Here is a 21,823-nt window from a genome sequence, read left to right as displayed (position 1 = left end):
TAGATCCTGCCCACTTACGCGGAGCATAGTGTCCTGGTGCAGACGCAGAGGTTGAAGAAGGCCGGCTTTCCTGACGACCTACTGGAAAACTCGTTCAAGAGGCTAATTTTCGGTCCGGCTACTACGACACCGTCACCCAGACAGCGGAAGAAGAGGTTGGCTGTCATTCATTTTACACACAACAAAGCGCATCGGCTAAAAGCGCTCGCGTCCAGATTGGATGCAGGGGTGGCGTTCAGCTGCAAGCTCAAACTCAGACATATATGTAAAATGCTTAATTGCACTCCCCTAAAAAAGACCTGCTCTAAGATGAACGGGCATCAGTTCGTCCCATGTAAAAAGAGAAGGTCTACTCCACCCCGTTCACCTGCGGCGGAGAATACATAGGCTAGACAGGCAGGTGTTTTAACGACCGCATGCGGGAGCATTCCAAAGAGGTGGTGGAGCCCGGGCAAGACTCGGCGAACCCGCTCGTGGTGCACCGCCGAACGTGCGTGCGGTGGCGTTTCGCCCAAATTCGAACACACGCGTGCCTTGGGATTTCACAGCCAAAAGTTTTGAAGAAAAATTATAGAGTCCTACGGCCATAAAGGGCCCAGATGTAAACGTTTCCTCTGCCTAGCTGACGCTCTTCGAACAAGAGATCGCATTCTACCGCCCCGATCTCTCCAGTTTGGGCTAGAGCCGCTAGACGACATCGGCGGATAACTCGTTCCTCCTGCCCTGTCGGGTCCTCTGGTATCTTTCTGGTTTTGGTCCCCCCATCCCCCTTTTTTTCCCTATTCTTCCTTTAAATTTCCCTCACTCCTTCCGTCCCTCGTCCTCTCCGGGATGGGGAGCCGGCGAGCGGGCGAACGTCCGCACCGGAATAAAGGTTTGTTTTGAGTTGAAAGATACGTACCCGTCTGTGCTTTTATCCTCTATGTGTTTATTCTTTCTGTAGTTTTTTTTTTATTTGTAGGAAGTTCACAATATTTCAAGGGTATTATAGCCGCAGAAAGCCAAACATTCAGAGTATGGGAAAATGTTTAAACGGACACTGAAGTCAATTTTGATATCGCCCTTTTGTGGCGGCAACTGAATCTGGACGCTCTAAGCATCCCAAAAAATTCAAAATTACAATCGTGCGCAAAATATTTCCCTGTGTACAAAGATTACGACATGCCATTTCTGGGAAGAAATTTCTTCCGAGTAAAGTGGTCGACGACGGGCGCGTGTTGGTGATTTGTAATCGATGTTTCCGCCCGCGGTGAAAAAGACCAGTCTTATTTGAATGAGTACCCATTAAACTCTCTTTAAAACGAGTAATAATAAAAACATTCTGAAACTGTTCTTGTTGTGAGGCTTTCATTGGTCTATACCACGGGTGGCCAAGCTGCGGCTCGCGGCTACCTCCCTTACCTCCCCCCCCCCCCCCCCTCCCCCCCTTTACCCACCTCCCTCTCGGTCACACGACACGAGCACTTCCCCGAAAAGAGAAATGAAACGCTTTTTAAATCGAAGGGCAGGTTGCGGTTTGGCAGTCTTGTGCTACTGCTATCTACGTACAATTGGACTGCTTTTAACTCCGATAGATTGAAAGTAGCTCGAGTTTTGTTTATTTCTCGGACAACAGTTTGCCCCCCCCCCCCCCCCCCCCCCGCGGCTCTTGGACGTTTCGTGGTTGTGTTTGCGGCTCTTAAGCCGGGTCAGCCTGGCCACCCCTGGTCTATACAATGTAGTCCGCAAGAAAATAGAGTCCACATGTTTTTTCTATTGCCCTGAGATGAATAGGCGGTTTTGTAATATAGCACTTGGTAGATGTGGGAACTAACACATTTTAAACAGTATAAGTTCAAAAACGGCCTTCTAAAAAATGACTTCAGTACATCGTACCATGGCGGCTGACTATGCTGTTTTACTTAAATTAATAAAGGGGTTTTCATTCAGAATGTAAATTGGAGCCTCGAGCAGTAAGTAAACTTTAAGGTAAATTGGTAGAACAAGTACTTACGTTGGGTTTGTACGTTATGGGCGTAAAGCTTGGCTGGATATGCAACGCAGTTTTCAATATACACCACATTTTTTCCCCAATCAAGAGAATTCCAGTCTGCCAACATATTTGTTCTGATTCTATATTTTAGAGTATGAAATATGTTTTAGGATCGAAACTTTCTTCCAGCAGCATGGTTGATTATATAAACTATCATGCACACTGAAGTGAACGTCACAGGTCAAATAAAAACCAAATGTAAGGCTTTTAACATGATTGTTGAGCTTATATTTAACACATGTGCAATTAAGCAACCTTTTAGGTGCTCTTTCGTATCGTATTTACACACGACATTACAGTACATGTCTTGAGCTCTGCGAAATTTTCGTCCCTCTGGTCCCGCTTTCCATTTTTTTCTGGCATACCAGAATGGGAGCCGGCTGTGTTCATCATTGTTAACCCGTTAATTAAACTCAAGATGATTACGCCTGTGCTGTGAGGCGTCCAAATTGTTTTCTCCGAAATACAGCTCATTTTGAAACAACATTTAAAACATGCTAGCTCTTCCTTGCCGACAGCTAATTTACGCAGAAACACGTACTCAACATACCAATTACGGATGTAATATCTGGTTTAATATGAATCAACGCCATACTAGCTCGAGTCCGTGTGACCATTATCAGATTTATAGTCGTGTTGCAATGACCAAATTTTGTATCTAGCGCATTTTGTAGAGTCTCAAGTAGAAAGAGAAGTCGCTTCATACGATGGCAGACGGAACCCACGTTCGCAAGTAGAATAAAGACTATCATCATCATCGCTTCAGCTTAGCCTCGAACAGAACACCGGATTCCTAATAAAGGCGGTTTGCGAGCGGCCCAAACTGTACCTACATAACGGTATACCGGCTGAATCGTCGGCGAAGTTGCAAGCGTCACTCAAGCTCTGGTACGAAGCTTTTTGGAATGGAAAATCAAGTGGTCTCTTACCGCCTGCGTTCGCGCCCCAAAGAGGCTTCTTTTCGATGTCCCCGTTAATGGGGTCGTCGATCAAAATGCAGTCACTGTCTTCTCCGTCATCGGCGTCATTTCGGACAGTGTCGTCGTGGTCAGTCGTCGCAGGTGGAGTAGGCGGCGGGAGAATCTCGCTTTCTTCAGCCCCTTGGTCACTGGACGGCCGAGCAGAAGTCCCTGGTTCGTTCGAGCCCCGGGGATGCTGGAAGTGGACGGGACTTTGCCGAACCCCCGCAGCCCGACTATCGACCAGGTTGCCCGCGCCGCTCCCTTTGGTACTTTCTATCCTGGAACAAAGCCAATATGAGAGGCAATATCAGGGTTATAAAAACGTTATTAGATCAACTTAGTTACGAAAGCTGCCCAAAGACGCTGCTTACGCGAGCAGCGTCCCGCTCTCCCCTACGGTCCCCCTCCCATCACTTGACACGCCACCGTTTGTTGGGAGATGGCTGCTGTGGAACTACATGTTACACAAGGTTTGAAGAACAGCTTTCAGATGGCGCTTCGCCACAACGTCTCCAACGAATTGTGATTTGAAACGCAGCCTCTCGATCAGCGGTGTCAAACTCATTGGAGTTTGCGGGACAAATTTCGGACTCCCGAAAAGTAAAGGGCCAAGGCAGGGGTAGGGGGAGGGATTCCAGAGGAAAGAAAAATAGCCCTTAAGGTTCAGGCTGCGGAGCAGTTTTGTCCACCAGAGATCCTAAAATCTTGACTTTGTACTCTGTGCTGCTTTTTAAACTCGCCGTTTTTCAAATGACATACTTAGCTTTGAAGAATTTATGTGACCCTTTTTGATAAATACTTGGTGGGGCAAGAAAAAGTGGAATGGCTCCGCTCCGAGAGCGTGCTTTCATTTTTTAACTGAAGAAGAGGATATACCGCAGTTGCCCTCTCGTTCACCTCACTGGAAGATTAGTCAAGATCAACGTCATAAAAAAAAGAACTTCATGCTACGGTGTTTGCTATCGTGTCGATCTTTATGACCATTATAAGAATTAAGGCTGGCGCTTGAGCGTTATTTCCTGGCCTCTTACTCATGACGAATATAATTCCTGGAGAGGGGAAACAAGCGAAGCGTGCTGCAGTGAGGGCACGTGCAAGCGGGCAGGCGTTCTTTCGAAGTGGAAAGGCTGAGTTTGGCAAAATGACGGAGCGTAAACATAAAAAAAAAAATATTCTGAAAAGTTTTCCCAAATAAAAAAAAAGAAACGAGAAACTTTTTTTTTTCTTTTAGTAGGGGCGGGGGGGGGGGGGGGGGGCTTTTAGTCTGGAAGGACTGGCGGCGACTTTGGAAGTTTCGCCGATTGTCCAAAGTCGCGACTCTCATAGCATGTTATGGGCTTAAGCTGAGCAAGTTGGTTCATTGATTGTGAATGGGGCCAGCTGAACATGAAAAAACACACAGAGAAAATATATAACATTTGACCGCTGGACTAGCAACAGTAGTAGTAGTAGTAAAAACGTTTATTGGGTGATGCCGCCTTCTGGCCTGAAGGCCTCAGATTAGGCGGGGGGGAAAGGGTGAACGGGGAAAGGGTGAACGGAAGTGAAAATGATGATGATTAGATGAACCTACCGATCCCGGAGGATCGGAGGAAGTTGATGAGAGATGTGTAGATGAGTTTTTGTTCATTCAGAATGGCGGTTGTTGGTTTGGTCCCTTCTGTGTAGGAGCCAGGTCGTATGTGGTAGGGGAGGTTGCGGACTGCGGCCTCGCGCTCCGGCGCGGATTCTGCGCAGTCCCACAGGAGATGGGAGCAGGTGGCAGGAACGCCGCAGTGTTCGCAGTTCGGATCGGGGCCGACGTCGTCTGGATCCGTCGGATGGTGAATTCTTGACAGCCAGTCTGGCGTCAGCACCGTCTTCGTTTGGAGTCGGTTGAGCGCCACCCGCTGCCATCGCGGAAAGATGCTCGGAATGCGGTGAGGGTTGGGCGGCAGAAGAGTAGTGAGGCGCGCCTTGCGTGCTGCTCGTTCTTCGTGTTTGACCTCGGAAAGGTCAAAGTCGGCAGTGTCTTCAGGCACCTTCCGAGGACTGAGCGGAGGAACCAGGCCTTGTGAGGGCTGTGTTGCTTGTAGCTGTGCCCTCGCGGCCCCATTCGCCCTCTCGTTCCCAGGGATACCTTCGTGGCCTGGCAGCCACGCGACAGTGATCGTTTGGTCGTCCTTCGCTTTGCGCACTAGTGTTCGGATCTGTGCGACCACGGCGTTACATGTGTCCGTGCGACGCAATTCGCGGAGTGCCTCTTAAGAATCTATATATGCGTGTTTCTGTGATGTTGGCTCTCTTCAGAATGGCTGCCTGTGTCGCCATCAAGATCGCTCGCAGTTCTGCGGAGCACGTGGTCTTCGTGTTTACAGTGATTTCTTGCTGCGTGTCCTGTTTTGTAGGGGAGTACCAGGCTATAGCCGTGCGGCCGGTCTCAGAGCGCGACGCGTCTGTGTAAAAGACTTCGACGTGCTCTCCGCGGGACCGCCGACTTCTGCCATGTGGTTAGAGGCCTGAGTGACTCTTCGTCCCGGCGAGTCCCTTGGTTTTTTGGAATCGGTTTGGCGACGGTGACCGCCTCCGTTTCCCATGGGGGCGGAGGCGTTGGCATAAATGGGCCGTCAATGAGATGGGCGCGCCCACTCAGTATCAGAATAGTTCTGCCTTGGGGCGTCCGGGACAGGCGCAGGGCTTGGCTGATTCGTTGTTCTTCGGCGATTTCTTGAATGGTATTCATCTGCGCGATGCGTTCGAGCTCTTCCACCCGTGTGAAGCGAGGGAGACCCGTGACAATCCTCATTGCGGCCCGATTCATTGTGACAAGTGTGGTCTCCTGCGTCTGAGTTAGATTTTGAAAGTTCAGTCCATAGATAACCTTTGACACTAGAAGAGTCCGCACGAGACGGCGTAATAGGTCTTCTTGAGCCCCCCAAGCTTTGTTGGTAATTGCTTTGAGGAGGGTCAGACCGTTTTTCCACTGTTTTTTTACGTGCTTTATCCATGTGCTGGCCCTTCCGTGGTAGTCGAAGGGGACACCCAATATCTTCACACAGTCTGCCTGTGTGATGGGAGTGTTTTCCACGTTAAGATGGATGTCTGTGCGTGATTTTTTGCGCTTTGCGGGAATTACCATATACATGGTCTTCTCCTTAGAAAGCTGAAGTCCGGTGTTTTTTGCGAAAGGGGTGACGATGTCAAGGGCACGTTGCATGTGGTATTGCTGGTCGGATGCCAGTCCGGCTGTCGTCCACAGGGTGACGTCATCCGCATAAATGGTATAACGCACCTGTGGAACGGCCTCAAGGGCTAGGGCGAGATCGGTCATGGCGAGGTTGAAAAGGAGCGGCGACAGAACCGCCCCTTGTGGTACGCCAATGTTGTTGGCCTTCCAGGCCCCTTTTGTATTTCCGATCGCCACCTGGTAAGTGCGATTTTCTAGAAAGGTTTTGATAAAATTTAAGGGGCGGCCCTGTATGCCTCGCCTCTGCGCAGCAGCGACCACGGTGGGGTGCGGGATAGAGTCAAAGGCCTTTCGCAAGTCGATGGCGACGAGTGTCCGAGGCTGAAAATTGGAGAGGTGGCGTTCGTAGAGGTCGTGATGAATCATTACCAGGCTGTCTTGAGTTGACATTTGAGGTCGGAAACCAGTCTGGATGGGATGGAGGGCGCCCGTAGTCTCGAGGATCCATTGCAGGCGGCCGATGACCATGCGCTCCAATACCTTGCTTAAATTGGAAGTGAGGGATATCGGTCGGAGATTTGCTGTTGCGTGCGGAGTCTTGCAGGGCTTCGGAATGGGAATCACTGTAGACCGTTTCCACTCCGCCGGCATTGCGCCTTCCATCCAGACCGCATTGAATGTGTCGAGGAGTTCGTTCATCGCTTCCATCGGAAGGTTCCGGAGCGCCGTTATGGTGACGTGGTCCGGACCTGGTGCAGAGTTCGCCTTCGCCAAGCTAAGGGCGTCAATGAGCTCCGCCATAGTGAATGATGCGTCCCCCGGTTGTTCGTTTATGATGGGCAGTGGTGTGTAGACCTCGGCCGGTGGTGGAGTAGGTTGTTGAGGAAAGAACTGTTCCCCGGCTCATTCCGCAAGTTGTTCCTCGGTTATGTTAGGACGCAGAGCTAGGTTGCTCCCGGTGTTGCGGGTTTTAATCTTTCCGGCGAGTCCCTTGTACGCATGCCATACCTTCATGTAGCCCGTCCTGTCGTTGAAAGAGTCGCACAACCCTCTCCAGGTGGTGCGGCAGAGCTCGATCGTGTATCTTTTGGCCTTGGCTGTGGCCTGATTCAGGCAGATCTTGTTCGTGAGGTATTTCTTGGCCCTGTACCGAACGAGCGCCTTGAGGCGTTTTTCCCACAGCGTGACCAGGCGGAGGTCGAGGGGTGGCGTGTCCTCTTTCACCTGGTACTCGGTGCGGGCCTCTTTGAGCGCGAGCTGGATGCGCTCTGCGAGGGGGACGCCGTTGTGACGACCTATTGCGGTACGATAGTTGTCCCACTTGGTGAAGGTTGCTCGCCGTCTTGGGGAGGAACGAATGGAGAGCTGGATAAAAATGGGAAGGTGATCGCTGCCCATGGGGTCCGACTGTACTTGCCATCGGATTTTCAATTTCGGTGATGCCCAGGTTAGATCGGGTGACGTGTCGTTGTGTCCGGGTATCTGGGCCAACCGGGTGGGAACTTCAGGGCTGTTACAAAGCTTGAGCTTGGCTGCAACACAGGCTTTTTTTAAGCTCTTTCCCCGGGCGTTCTCGTCGGGGTATCCCCACGCGGTGTGACGAGCGTTGAAGTCACCAGCCAGGATGGTGTGCCGGCCCATTGCTACAAGTCCCTTGATCCAAGCAGCCTCGTTGGAGCTCACGGACGGCCTCATGTATGTGTTGTGTATGTCGATCACAGTATCCCCGAGTTTGACCCGCGTAGAGACAACCTCACGGTCGTCTGAACAGGCTGTCTCGAAATTTAATTGTGTTTGTGTATGTTTTTTCTTGACCAATGTGGCTACGACACCGTAGTTATTTGTTTGTCTTTTAATGCTCGGCTGTATATATGTGTTATATCCTCGAATTTTGATTTTGTCAACATTAGCTTCCTGAAGAAGGATAACGTCTGGTGCGCGGTCTTTTAGTGCTTGCAGACGAATTTTAAGTTCCGGTAGCTTTGGCTGCAACTCTCCGCAGTTCCACTGAAGTATGCTCGGGGATGGGTTGGAACGCCGTGAGGTGTGTTTAAGTGTGGGGGGTAATTTCTGTTGGTTGACGCTTGGGTTGAGTTGATTAGTGCTTGGCATTATGCGTGTTAATGAGCATATGTATGGCCGCCGTGAGCGCGGTCATCTGTTTTTCCAGTCGCGCGAACCCTGCCTGCTGGGCGCGCAGAGTTTGTAACATCATGCCGGCCTCTTGTGATTGATGTGCTGGTGGTGTCTTGGGTTGAACCGATCCCGTGGTCTTAGCTGCATATGAGGTCCCGCCGCCTAGGTGTGCCGGTGGCGCAGAAGCTGTTGGCAGAGGTGGAGGTTGTTCCTGTCCTTGATCCTTTCCTGCTGTTGGTTTTTGGTTGTTTCGCCGCGGTGGGATTGCTCGCTGCGGGCAGTCTTTGCTGGTGGCTACGTGGGCACCGCCGCAGTTCCTGCACTTTGGGGTTTGTGCACATCCTTCCATGCCGTCGTGCTCGGAGCCGCACGTTCCGCATCGAGAAGCGTCCCTAGGGCACACATCCCTCTTGTGTCCGATCGCGTGACAGCGAAAACACACCATTGGACGTGGGCGGTACTCGCGTACATTAAGGACTTCGCTCATGTAGCTGACTTTCTTGGGGAGAACTCTGCCTTCAAATGTCACAAGGATGGTGTTCCCCTTGGGTCCCATCGGTCTTGCTACAACGACTTTGTGACTCTTGGACACAATGTCTGCTTGTAGAGACTCGGCGGTCACCTCGTGTCCCTCGCCCGGGAGGTAGAGTACTCCCCGGCATTCGTTCTCTGCCATAGCTTTATAGGGCTGCAGTTGGTGTACTTCTGTGCCCTTTCGTATTTCCTTCACCTTGAGAAGTTTCTCCAATGTTAGGGGGTCACGTGTTGTTATGGCTATTGCATTTGCCTTTTCATAACGATGAACGGTGTACTGCTCATTGCTCTGAACGCCGGTTTGCTTGACAGCGTCAAAGATTTCCTGCCCTGTGAAGGAATTCACCGCCTTTCTTCCAATGGACCGAAGTACCACCGTCTGTGTTGGTTGTGGAATTGGTTTTGACGTTTCCGCATCCTCCGGAGTCAGTGGGTTTCTTCTCCTCTTTCGTGCTGTGGCGCCCGGGAGCAGCCACTCTTGGTCGTCATCTCCCTCCATATTCTGCGATGCAGCTTGCGGTGACTTTCCATGTTGCAAGGGCACCTCGGTGTTGTGTTCTTGGTTAAGGCCGCCATGGCACTGAGATGTGGTGACTGTTGGAAACTGGTTGCCATTCGGTGTCAGCGAACGTGCTGTATAGGAATGGTCGCTATCCGGAATATGCCGGTGCTCTTCTGACAAGGTCGTGTCATCTTGCGTATTTGTTTCGCTTCTAGGCGAGCGAGATCTTGCACTACATCGTGTCGATGGACGCCGGTGCCGTGGTTCCTTTTGCCGCACTTGTTGAGGTGGGCAGTGCTCAGCTTGCGGAGGCGGTGTGAACTGCGCCATAAAATGATTCAGTGCCTCGAGGAATGCGGGGTTCTGCTGAATCAGTGTCGCTAATACATTAAATGTAATGTATGTTCGAGAATTGGTGGCGGTAGTCCTTGTGGTTGTTCTTGAGTTGATGGAAGGCTTACTTGCAGTGGGTGAAAGGTTCCGTATAGAGGTCTGTCATCAGGGAAATGGTCGGCTCCGGGTGGTGGCTGTTGCTGGGTGAGCCTGGACATTTCTGTGCCGGACGCCTCCGGCGGCAAAGGTAATAGGTCACCACCCGAGCTGGTCTGGCCCGAGGCCAGGGCCAAGGCCGCTGGGAACCCGCAGGCCAGTGAAGTGGGCGCTAGGTTTATCTCGCAGGAGCCGTAAAAAATACGTCCTATCAGTTCCGAACTCTTCTTCTTCTCCGCTCCCGCTCATTCCCTGGACTAGCAACATTTAATGATGCCTCTTTTTCCTTTTCTGCTAATACTTGGTTCCGGTTTTCTTTTTCTTTACACTAACTTAGAATTCTTAATCATTTACACTTGATTTAGGTTTTCTTTTTCTTTACACTTAATTCGGGATTTCTTTTCCTTAAACGCAATGACTTTTCTGCTATCGGAATGTTCTCATCCCTTTTCTTCTGTCTTCTTTAAGCGGTCTTCCTCTTCTACCTTTTCCTGGAACTTACGTCACTCCGCAGGAACATCTTCTCTGAGTTGTGTAGTGCAACGGAAGGAGCTAACGCAGTCCTCGCCTTTTTCTTTGATGACTAGGACTTCCAGTATTTCACGGGCAAGTTGATTTTTATGTCATCCCACGATGTTTACGTTGCACAAAGTTGCCTCGCATTAGCATGCGCAACAATGGGCTGCAAGGCGTCCTGCTGCTGTCAAGTTTCGTAGAGATGTGGCATGCTCCCTAGTTCTATCATTAATACAGCGCCCTGTCTGACCAATATAACACCTTCCACATGTTAGTGGAATGTTATAAATGACTTATTTTCGACATTGGGCGTACCTGGTTTTGTGTGCGATGTTACATGCCTCTTGGTGCCTACGTTGGTTCTCGTTTACCCTGCCGTACATTGAATATCCTTTGTTCGGCGCGGAGCTTATCACCTGGATCCCTTGCCGGCCTGCGATCTTTTTTAGCCGGTGAGTGATCCCATGGAGATATGGTGCTACCACTATGGGATTTACAGTCTTTTTCTTTGTTGTCCGCTGGATGCCTTCTGCCCGCGCTTCAACTTCTGGGAGATATTTTCACATATTGATACCAGTAGTGTTTCCGGATACCCAGCATCATATGCTTTACCCGTAATTAATGTGAGTTTACATAAATTTCTCAGATTAGCTCAAATATTTTCATTGAATTTAAACTATATTTATTCTATAACCATAATTTTAACTTACTGCATGCAGCAGCGAATGTTTCAGGCTCAAGCTCATGGGATTTGACAGTTACTCCTGCTGCGTAAAAGTTTATGTATCCAAGGTTTGTCCTTGCACAAGAGACACGTGCTTGCAGCCCAGTAGCGGGATTGTCGTACCGGAGATTAACATAAGAAACAGGTAGTATGAAATCTGAAAACGAAACAAAACCTAGAAGAAATGAAGGTACCGACAACATGAGGCACTTATGGTACAAGCCATTGCCACTAAATAAGCTACGCTTGAGAGTAACGACACTTGCCCATATTGTGTCTTAAAATCATGGTTGCCAGTTATTTGAAGCTTTATTTGAACTCACAGGAAATGCTTTTCCGCACTCCACAAATGTTTAAACAGTTCGCGACAAAGCAAAGCAATGTTACTTGAGCCTTCTAACACGGAATCTAATGCTGAGGAAGTCGCAGCTTTGAATCATGCCGATCGGCAGTTGCGTCCGCTCTGCGCAAGCACCACAATGGCGGCGCCCACAACAATGTCGGGGCACAGAGTGCCAATACTTTAAGCGCAGCTCATTTAGTGGCCCCAGTACAAGCCATTTGCAGCGCACGGACATGTGAACGGGGCTCGTAGCCGCCGGATGCCTGCGGGCCGCGTGCTTGAAACCCCTGCTCTAGCAAGCGCTTCAAACGACGCGTGGCGGACTTGAGGAGGAGAAGGAGTTGGTACTCATCCCCACGAAAGTTCCACAACTTTCGTTGATCTCATAATGTCGTCTACACGGAGAGGAACGATAGGAGCGGAGGAGATGAGAGCGTGTGAAAACGTCAGGGCGCCGAGCTCTGGTTGGCAGGATAGTGGGTAGACGCAAAGGCTAACAACCTTTGTCTCTACCCCCTTTTTCCCTGCAATCAAAACGAGCAAGAGCTTCGTCTGCTCCTTGCACAAGGTGTGGCTTTCAAACGCTGCACGCCGACGTTCTGCGTTTTAACGCCCAACCCAGCGGGACGAGCAGACTACGCTCTGATTGGAAGGACACCGTGGGCAGAGAGAAAGGTAGCTAGCCTTTGCGTGTATCCATCATCTTTCCAATCAGAGATCGACTCTCTCATGCCACTGCACGCTTTATCCTCCTCTCTTTCAAGTTATTTCCGTATTCGCGCCTCCAGCTCGTTGCTCGCCCTCCCGCGGCGGAAACGGGAAGGGCTTTAGTGATGGTCCCCTCTTCTACGGCTCAGCGGGCACGGCGGAACTGCTCGGGATCATGGCTAACAGAACGACATTTCCGAATGCAAGCGGTAGTTCTTATTGTCCCAATGTAGTGCTGTAGCCGGCAGGGGATTGTACCTTACTAGAGAGTTTTAATATTGTGTATAGAAGCAAACGCTGGCGCTCTACCTTTGCGTTAGACTTGAGTAATCCGCATGCGCGTCGTCGTCATGCGTCAATCTAAGACAGCAAATTTGAATTCGGGGCACGCGTAGTGTGAAACATGCAACGCTAACACAAACACAGAGTGCTTGCGCTCGCTCCTATAAGCAATACTAAAACTCACTTTTGTTTCAACAGTTTCCAACGCCAACGAAACGTGCTGCAGCGAGGAGACGTGCAAGCAGGATGGGGTTCCTTTGAACTGGAAGTGCTCAGCTTGGCAAAACGACGGCGAGTAAAAAGAAAAGAAACTAAATGTTCTCAAACGTTTTGCACTACAAAATGTTTCAGGGTTGGTCTCGAAGCATTGGCTGTGATTTTGGAATTTTTGCCGACTATGTCGTGACTTTGATAGCATCATATGCTTTACCCACAATTAATGTAATTGGACATGAATTTCTCAATTCAGCTAAAAGGTTTTTATTGATTTTAGACGATTTTTTAATAACCAGTGAATTAAGAATGCTGCAATTGGCACCACTGATATTAATTTGCAGACATTGTTGATTGCCATACTTGTTCGCGCGTTTGCAGTTAGTTATTCGGCAACAAATTATATTAGAGTGTGAAAAACTGCGTTTTTCAAGCTCTAAAAAAATATTAAATTATTATTCATAGAAACTACGGAAATGTAGACCCCAATAAGTGCCACGATAACAAACATAGACCATTTAACCTTAATATTTAATACAGAAAGGTAACATCTTGTGTTCTTTTTAGCATATCGAGAATTTTGACATCGTTGTCAAGATAGAAAAACAGTCAAACACTGTAAGTAATATAAGGTCCGGTGCGTCATGGGATGCTTTAAAAACAGACACACACACACTTCTGCTGTCTGACTCGGATTCTGTCTTTGAACTCTTGTACAGAGAACAGCGTTTCGTAACTTGTATGTTTTGTGAACATATTCCAAACTGATTACCGGTGGCGATATTTTGTAAAATTTGGATTGATAATATTCTCTTTTGTGCAGGGAATAGTGTGAACGCAATAAATTATATAAATACCCCAAAATCATTTGAAAGGACCGCAGTTCAATATTTCACATAACAATTATCTGAGCGAGAAAAGGCAGCAAGGACACGCAAATATCAGCAGATATGTTTTCGACAAATACAATATACCATGTTAACTCTAAGGTGTATGAAAGACGTTGTCTTTAAAAAGACACTGAACTCCAAAATATTTGAAGTGCCTAAAGTGCACATGTATGTAAAAAAAAAAAAACATTTCTGCGAGTAACTGCTTCAGCTTAATATTTACGCTGTGAGACACATCTTGAGTTATGAAATAATCCGAAATTGACACCTACACCGAGAAATTAAATCCGAAATGGAGGCTAGGTTCGGATTCGTTCCAGAATGAAAGCGCGCCTCCTTGCGTAAATAATACACTGAACACCGTTTTTGTTTCCATGATAAAGTGGTGACCTTCGCGCATAACACCCCAGCTTCCTCGTACAAACAGGAATATATCGTGTCGCTAAGTGCACCCAGCGCAATAGATACCCTAGTGAAAAAAGTCATTTGTATGAGAAATTTCTTGTGTCCAATAAACACATATGAATAATACAAGATATATAAGAACATATAAGAACCATATAAGGACTATATAAGAATCATATAAGATATATAAAAAACATAAAAGAAATCTATAAGAAACTTCTCACAAATTTCTTATATGCTGCTTGTATGTTCTTATCTATCCTATATAGTTCTTATATGTTTCTTATGTGGTTCTCATATTTTCTTATAACTTGTATGATTCATATGTGTTTATTGGACACAAAAATTTCTCATACAACTGAGAATTTTCTATAGGGTAGGGTCTGTAACTAGTGTAATGGGACGCACCATCGAACTTCACTCTATTTTCCATTTTGGAAAAGGAGTGGCTCCACCTATAGTGAATTGCATTTGCAAATAGACAGGCTGCACGAGACAACTTCGTTGCCTCCTGCTGACGCTCATTACAAAACAAGAAAGACGACGTTTGCATCCTGCAGTGCAAAACAAAATACATGGTGGTAGAGCTAATCCGCAGACAAAGTTATAGGGTCAACTCAGCTGTGGAACTCCCTTAGGAGAGGGGGAGGGGTAAACCATTTTCCATTTTTTTCCCTGACGAGACACTAACACGCCCACAACATTTTAAACTTTTGTCAGGTGATTAACTATGGTGCGAGGAGACTACCGCATGAATATTTTGCTAGAGAGTCACGCATAGTTTTAATAAAGCCAAATAAAACTCAACTGCTCGAAACCAAAACTGAAACCGGAGCACCGAAGCTCATGACCGCAACACGTGGACGATGTGTACCGAGGAGGGAAAACTGTAGAGGAGAGAGTTAGTTGCTGGAAGTCACGTGGCTGCACCCGATCGCGTTTTTTTCTTGTCCGCTTGTCCGGCGTGTGAAGGAGACGACCAGGACGACGAAGTTGGGTGCCCCATTTACCGTGCGATTGTTCCGCACTTATCTCTCTCTTCTTTCGATGTTCAAGGCTTGAAGATCGATTGGCCGGTACCACGAACGACAGTTCCGTAGTAATGGCCAAACATTTGTGGCAACGTTGGTCCGTCGTGCGGCGCCATCGCGTCGCCCAACTCGCAGCATTTCGTCATATTGAGAATGACGTAATACATATACTTGCGGTGATCTCTACAACATGTTTTCTTATTTCGATGAACGTATTTCCCGTTTCTTGGAGTCCACCAATACAGGGTTCTAGTTCGATTCCAAGGATGGGCAAAATATAAGCAAATATGTATTGAAATACAAATACAAAATACTTAGTCAAAATGTATTTAATTACAAATCTAATTACATTTCCAAAAAAGCATTTAAGTACAAGATACAAATACAACCAAATGTATTTGGTCTCCTCCAAATACTTTTCCAAATACATTCCTCAAAATTTGCGTCAGCGACTTCAGCCACCTGCAACGGGTTTCTGGGTATCTCATTTTAATTTTGCATCGCACACTCGGGAGTTAGTGTGCGAGGCTCTAGTAACGTAATAGAAATTTAATCACAAAAAAATGTTATCAGCTTGGACGTAATAGGTGAAAAAAGTACAAAGCTTCAAGCAGCTTTCTTGTCGATTACATTTGGGTATAGACCAACAAAGAACCGAGACGACCAAGACACGCAGCACTAGCTAGAGAATATTTTATTGTTGCAACTCGCACCAGTTACGAAAATCTGGACGACCCGCGCATTTAGAATGTTCCAGGCAAAAATATGGGTGTAAAGCACGCCGGAAAGCATCACAAGTTGTCACAGGCACTTATTTAGCTAGTCTGCCTGTGAACGTCGATTTCGTCACTATTCTTGCCCTGGACTAGCACCGTAATCACAAAGTCACTAAACGCCTGTGCTTGATTGAGAGACACTGCATTCGGTGCAGAACGTAGTTGTCTTCCTGCTCTCGACAGTGACAATAAATTTGAGGGATGTATTTTCGCCCACGAAATTGTATTTAATTACAATTGTATTTGAAATACCCACGTTTTAGTATTTAAATACACACGTCAAATACATTACCCATTTTGTAATTAAATACAAATGCAAAATACACAAAGTATTTGAAATACGTATTTCAAAAACTTGTATTTCAAATACTGCCCATCCCTGTTCGTTTCTATATATAACTTTGACTGTCGTGGCTCATCTAATTTACAAAGATGACCTACAACATTAATTATATTTTCTACGTATAGTTTGAATGCCACGTGACAATGGAAGATAGAGGAAGAGCGACTGAACCCGGCCAATACTTGCCGTGTTGTTATCGGGCGGAAAGAAAACGAATTTTGAGCGGCAGATATTGTTCCTTGTAGTTGGGCTTTTATAGATCATGTTAAAATAATAAAATACCTTAGGCAGTCAAACTTAGGACTGCTTACCTGTGGCAATCCGAAAACATTCCTACACGCAGCGCATTCCTACAAGTAGAGCGCCACGTCTTCCTTTCGCAAACGGAGCTCCGGCGATGACGTCATGCTCCCCCAGTGCCCCGGCGCTTTGAAACCTTCCGGCTTCACGACGGCATTCGTGACGAAGCATACCGTTGGTGTGCTTTTATTCGTGTTTTATTTCTCAAGATCGTTCACTTTGACTTTGAGCGCGCCTGCCGGCTTCCATGACGTGGCATCTGGGTTGATGTGTTTTTCGTTGTGTTTGATTGAAAATGGTAATTTAAGTGCCTTTTAGAGCGCAGCTCTTAGTCGCGCGTTTCCGGCATGAGCGGCGTCGCCGTCGCCGTCGGCGTCGCCATCGCTGTCGCCGTCACCGTCGGCGTAACTGCGCGTTGCATGTAACCCAACTTGCATGCAACCCAAGTTGCATGCAACCCAAGTTGCATGCAACCCAGTTTGCATTTAGTCCAGGTTGCATGGAACCCGGCGACGCCACCAAGGTCACGTGACCCCCAGGTCACGTGATCCTCGGAAAAGGGGGGTCACGTCACCCTGAGGTCACGTGACCCCCCTTCCCCGAGGTCACGTGACCCCCCGAGGTCACGCAACTCCCCTGAGATTACGTGACCCCCCAAGGGCACGTGACCCCCTCCCCCCGAGGTCACGTGCCCCCATGACGTCATCGTCACTGATGACATCATCAGTGACATCACTGATGACGTCACCGGCACCCGTATCGTCATCGTCATCATCACTGATGATGACATCAGTGACGTCACTGATGACGTCACTGGCATCCCCATCGTCATCATCGCTGATGACGTCATCAGTGACGTCAGTGATGACGTCATCCGTATTCGCATTGTCATCGTCACAGATGACGTCATCAGTGACGTAACTGATGGCATCATCGAAATCAGCATCGCCACGTGACCCCCAAGGTCACGTGCCCCCCCCCCCCCCCCGACGTCATGTAAACCCCTATGGGCACGTCACCCCCCCAAGGTAAGGGCCCCCCCAAGGTAAGGGCCCCCCCAAGGTTGCTCGACCAACCCCCCCAGTACCCCTCCCTCCTCCTCCTCAAGAGCTGTGCTCTAATTCAGCATTACAGGGAGTTGTAAACGGCTTTCATTTTTTTCGGCTACAGACGGTTACCGACAACAGTTATAGACAACGCCGACTTCGTTCCTTGGGACTGTTAATCTTTCGCATTAAGACGTCGACGAACATAAATACCCTGTCAGTGTCTTTTTAAGCCTGACACCGTTCGTTTGAAGCGCCATTTGGAGATTCCCGAGCAGGATACGATGTTGGGCCGTCGCGTGTCAGAACTCTCCAATCCTATATATGTGCGCACTGTCAGAACGACGTCCGGAGGCGAGTGTTTTTGGTCGCAGTGGAGCGTCCGACGAGGAGCTCTGTCAACACCATCTAGAATAATGAAAGCCTCCATATGGCCTTCTCTTGCGTCATGAAACTTCATCAGGATCGGATCGTGTTAACTCGGCTGTAGGGCCCAAGCCCGACATTCGACGCGCTGACTGGATACGAGCCCCAGAAGAACACTCACACGACACTCGTACCCAATCTCATCCCTCGATCGATCTGACTGTGATGACGGTGCGGAAACCGTTTTCTAGGTGGTGTTGGGTAGAAGGACTTAGGCAACACCATCTAGAATAATGAAAGCTGCACATGGCCTCCTCTCCCTCTGAGAACCGTCATCAGGTCCGATCGCACTAACTCGGCTGTTGGGCCCAAGCCCGACCTACAACGCGCTAAATGGATACGAGCCCCAGACGAACACTCACACAACACTCGTGCCCAATCTCATCCCTCGATCGATCCGACTGTGATGACGGTGCGGAAACCGTTTTCACGATGGTGTTGGGTAGAAGGGCTTAGGCAACACCATCTAGAATAATGAAAGCTGCACATGGCCTCCTCTCCCTCTGAGAACCGTCATCAGGTCCGATCGCACTAACTCGGCTGTTGGGCCCAAGCCCGACCTACAACGCGCTGATTGGATACGAGCCCCAGACGAACACTCACACAACACTCGTGCCCAATCTCATCCCTCGATCGATCCGACTGTGATGACGGTGCGGAAGCCGTTTTCTAGGTGGTGTTGGGTAGAAGGACTTAGGCAACACCATCTAGAATAATGAAAGCTGCACATGGCCTCCTCTCCCTCTGAGAACCGTCATCAGGTCCGATCGCACTAACTCGGCTGTTGGGCCCAAGCCCGACGTACAACGCGCTGATTGGATACGAGCCCCAGACGAACACTCACACAACACTCGTGCCCAATCTCATCCCTCGATCGATCCGACTGTGATGACGGTGCGGAAGCCGTTTTCTAGGTGGTGTTGGGTAGAAGGACTTAGGCAACACCATCTAGAATAATGAAAGCTGCACATGGCCTCCTCTCCCTCTGAGAACCGTCATCAGGTCCGATCGCACTAACTCGGCTGTTGGGCCCAAGCCCGACCTACAACGCGCTAAATGGATACGAGCCCCAGACGAACACTCACACAACACTCGTGCCCAATCTCATCCCTCGATCGATCCGACTGTGATGACGGTGCGGAAACCGTTTTCTAGGTGGTGTTGGGTAGAAGGACTTAGGCAACACCATCTAGAATAATGAAAGCTGCACATGGCCTCCTCTCCCTCTGAGAACCGTCATCAGGTCCGATCGCACTAACTCGGCTGTTGGGCCCAAGCCCGACCTACAACGCGCTGATTGGATACGAGCCCCAGACGAACACTCACACAACACTCGTGCCCAATCTCATCCCTCGATCGATCCGACTGTGATGACGGTGCGGAAGCCGTTTTCGAGGTGGTGTTGGGTAGAAGGACTTAGGCAACACCATCTAGAATAATGAAAGGTGCACATGGCCTCCTCTCCCTCTGAGAACCGTCATCAGGTCCGATCGCGATAACTCGGCTGTTGGGCCCAAGCCCGACCTACAACGCGCTGATTGGATACGAGCCCCAGATGAGTACTCACACAACACTCGTGCCCAATCTCATCCCTCGATCGATCCGACTGTGATGACGGTGCGGAAACCGTTTTCTAGGTGGTGTTGGGTAGAAGGACTTAGGCAACACCATCTACAATAATGAAAGCTGCAGATGGCCTCCTCTCCCTCTGAGAACCGTCATCAGGTCCGATCGCACTAACTCGGCTGTTGGGCCCAAGCCCGACCTATAACGTGCTGATTGGGTACGAGCCCCAGACGAACACTCACACAACACTCGTGCCCAATCTTATCCCTGGATCGAGCTGACTGTGATGACGGTGCGGAAACGTTTTCTAGGTGGTGTTGGGTAGAAGGGCTTAGGCAATACCATCTAGAATAATGAAAGCTGCACATGGCCTCCTCTCCCTTTGAGGACCGTCATCAGGTCCGATCGCACTAACTCGGCTGTTGGGCCCAAGCCCGACCTACAACGCGCTGATTGGATACGAGCCCCAGACGAACACTCACACAACACTCGTGCCCAATCTCATCCCTCGATCGATCCGACTGTGATGACGGTGCGGAAGCCGTTTTCTAGGTGGTGTTGGGTAGAAGGACTTAGGGAACACCATCTAGAATAATGAAAGCTGCACATGGCCTCCTCTCCCTCTGAGAACCGTCATCAGGTCCGATCGCACTAACTCGGCTGTTGGGCCCAAGCCCGACCTACAACGCGCTGATTGGATACGAGCCCCAGACGAACACTCACACAACACTCGTGCCCAATCTCATCCCTCGATCGATCCGACTGTGATGACGGTGCGGAAGCCGTTTTCTAGGTGGTGTTGGGTAGAAGGACTTAGGCAACACCATCTAGAATAATGAAAGCTGCACATGGCCTCCTCTCCCTCTGAGAACCGTCATCAGGTCCGATCGCACTAACTCGGCTGTTGGGCCCAAGCCCGACCTACAACGCGCTGATTGGATACGAGCCCCAGACGAACACTCACACAACACTCGTGCCCAATCTCATCCCTCGATCGATCCGACTGTGATGACGGTGCGGAAGCCGTTTTCTAGGTGGTGTTGGGTAGAAGGACTTAGGCAACACCCTCTAGAATAATGAAAGCTGCACATGGCCTCCTCTCCCTCTGAGAACCGTCATCAGGTCCGATCGCACTAACTCGGCTGTTGGGCCCAAGCCCGACCTACAACGCGCTGATTGGATACGAGCCCCAGACGAACACTCACACAACACTCGTGCCCAATCTCATCCCTCGATCGATCCGACTGTGATGACGGTGCGGAAGCCGTTTTCTAGGTGGTGTTGGGTAGAAGGACTTAGGCAACACCATCTAGAATAATGAAAGCTGCACATGGCCTCCTCTCCCTCTGAGAACCGTCATCAGGTCCGATCGCACTAACTCGGCTGTTGGGCCCAAGCCCGACCTACAACGCGCTGATTGGATACGAGCCCCAGACGAACACTCACACAACACTCGTGCCCAATCTCATCCCTCGATCGATCCGACTGTGATGACGGTGCGGAAGCCGTTTTCTAGGTGGTGTTGGGTAGAAGGACTTAGGCAACACCATCTAGAATAATGAAAGCTGCACATGGCCTCCTCTCCCTCTGAGAACCGTCATCAGGTCCGATCGCACTAACTCGGCTGTTGGGCCCAAGCCCGACCTACAACGCGCTGATTGGATACGAGCCCCAGATGAACACTCACACAACACTCGTGCCCAATCTCATCCCTCGATCGATCCGACTGTGATGACGGTGCGGAAACCGTTTTCTAGGTGGTGTTGGGTAGAAGGACTTAGGCAACACCATCTAGAATAATGAAAGCTGCACATGGCCTCCTCTCCCTCTGAGAACCGTCATCAGGTCCGATCGCACTAACTCGGCTGTTGGGCCCAAGCCCGACCTACAACGCGCTGATTGGATACGAGCCCCAGACGAACACTCACACAACACTCGTGCCCAATCTTATCCCTGGATCGAGCTGACTGTGATGACGGTGCGGAAACGTTTTCTAGGTGGTGTTGGGTAGAAGGGCTTAGGCAATACCATCTAGAATAATGAAAGCTGCACATGGCCTCCTCTCCCTTTGAGGACCGTCATCAGGTCTGATCGCACTAACTCGGCTGTTGGGCCCAAGCCCGACCTACAACGCGCTGATTGGATACGAGCCCCAGACGAACACTCACACAAAACTCGTGCCCAATCTCATCCCTCGATCGATCCGACTGTGATGACGGTGCGGAAGCCGTTTTCTAGGTGGTGTTGGGTAGAAGGACTTAGGGAACACCATCTAGAATAATGAAAGCTGCACATGGCCTCCTCTCCCTCTGAGAACCGTCATCAGGTCCGATCGCACTAACTCGGCTGTTGGGCCCAAGCCCGACCTACAACGCGCTGATTGGATACGAGCCCCAGACGAACACTCACACAACACTCGTGCCCAATCTCATC

At 49.3% G+C, this 21,823-nt stretch overlaps 1 protein-coding gene across 1 annotated transcript in view; it reads right to left on the bottom strand.

Annotated features, from left to right (window-relative positions):
* The window catches only part of LOC121048156, a 96,901-nt gene that overhangs the window by 32,780 nt on the left and 42,298 nt on the right, over nucleotides 1–21,823 (bottom strand). Inside the window, exon 4 of the mRNA XM_040504172.2 lies at nucleotides 2,962–3,272. Within this exon, the coding sequence (XP_040360106.2) occupies nucleotides 2,962–3,272 (311 nt within the window). The remainder of the gene's footprint in view (nucleotides 1–2,961; nucleotides 3,273–21,823) is intronic.

This window comes from Ixodes scapularis, unplaced genomic scaffold (genome assembly GCF_016920785.2).
Source record: "Ixodes scapularis isolate PalLabHiFi unplaced genomic scaffold, ASM1692078v2 PGA_scaffold12__126_contigs__length_90152505, whole genome shotgun sequence".
NCBI classification, from domain to species: domain Eukaryota; kingdom Metazoa; phylum Arthropoda; class Arachnida; order Ixodida; family Ixodidae; genus Ixodes; species Ixodes scapularis.
This window is presented reverse-complemented; position numbering and strand designations above follow the sequence as displayed.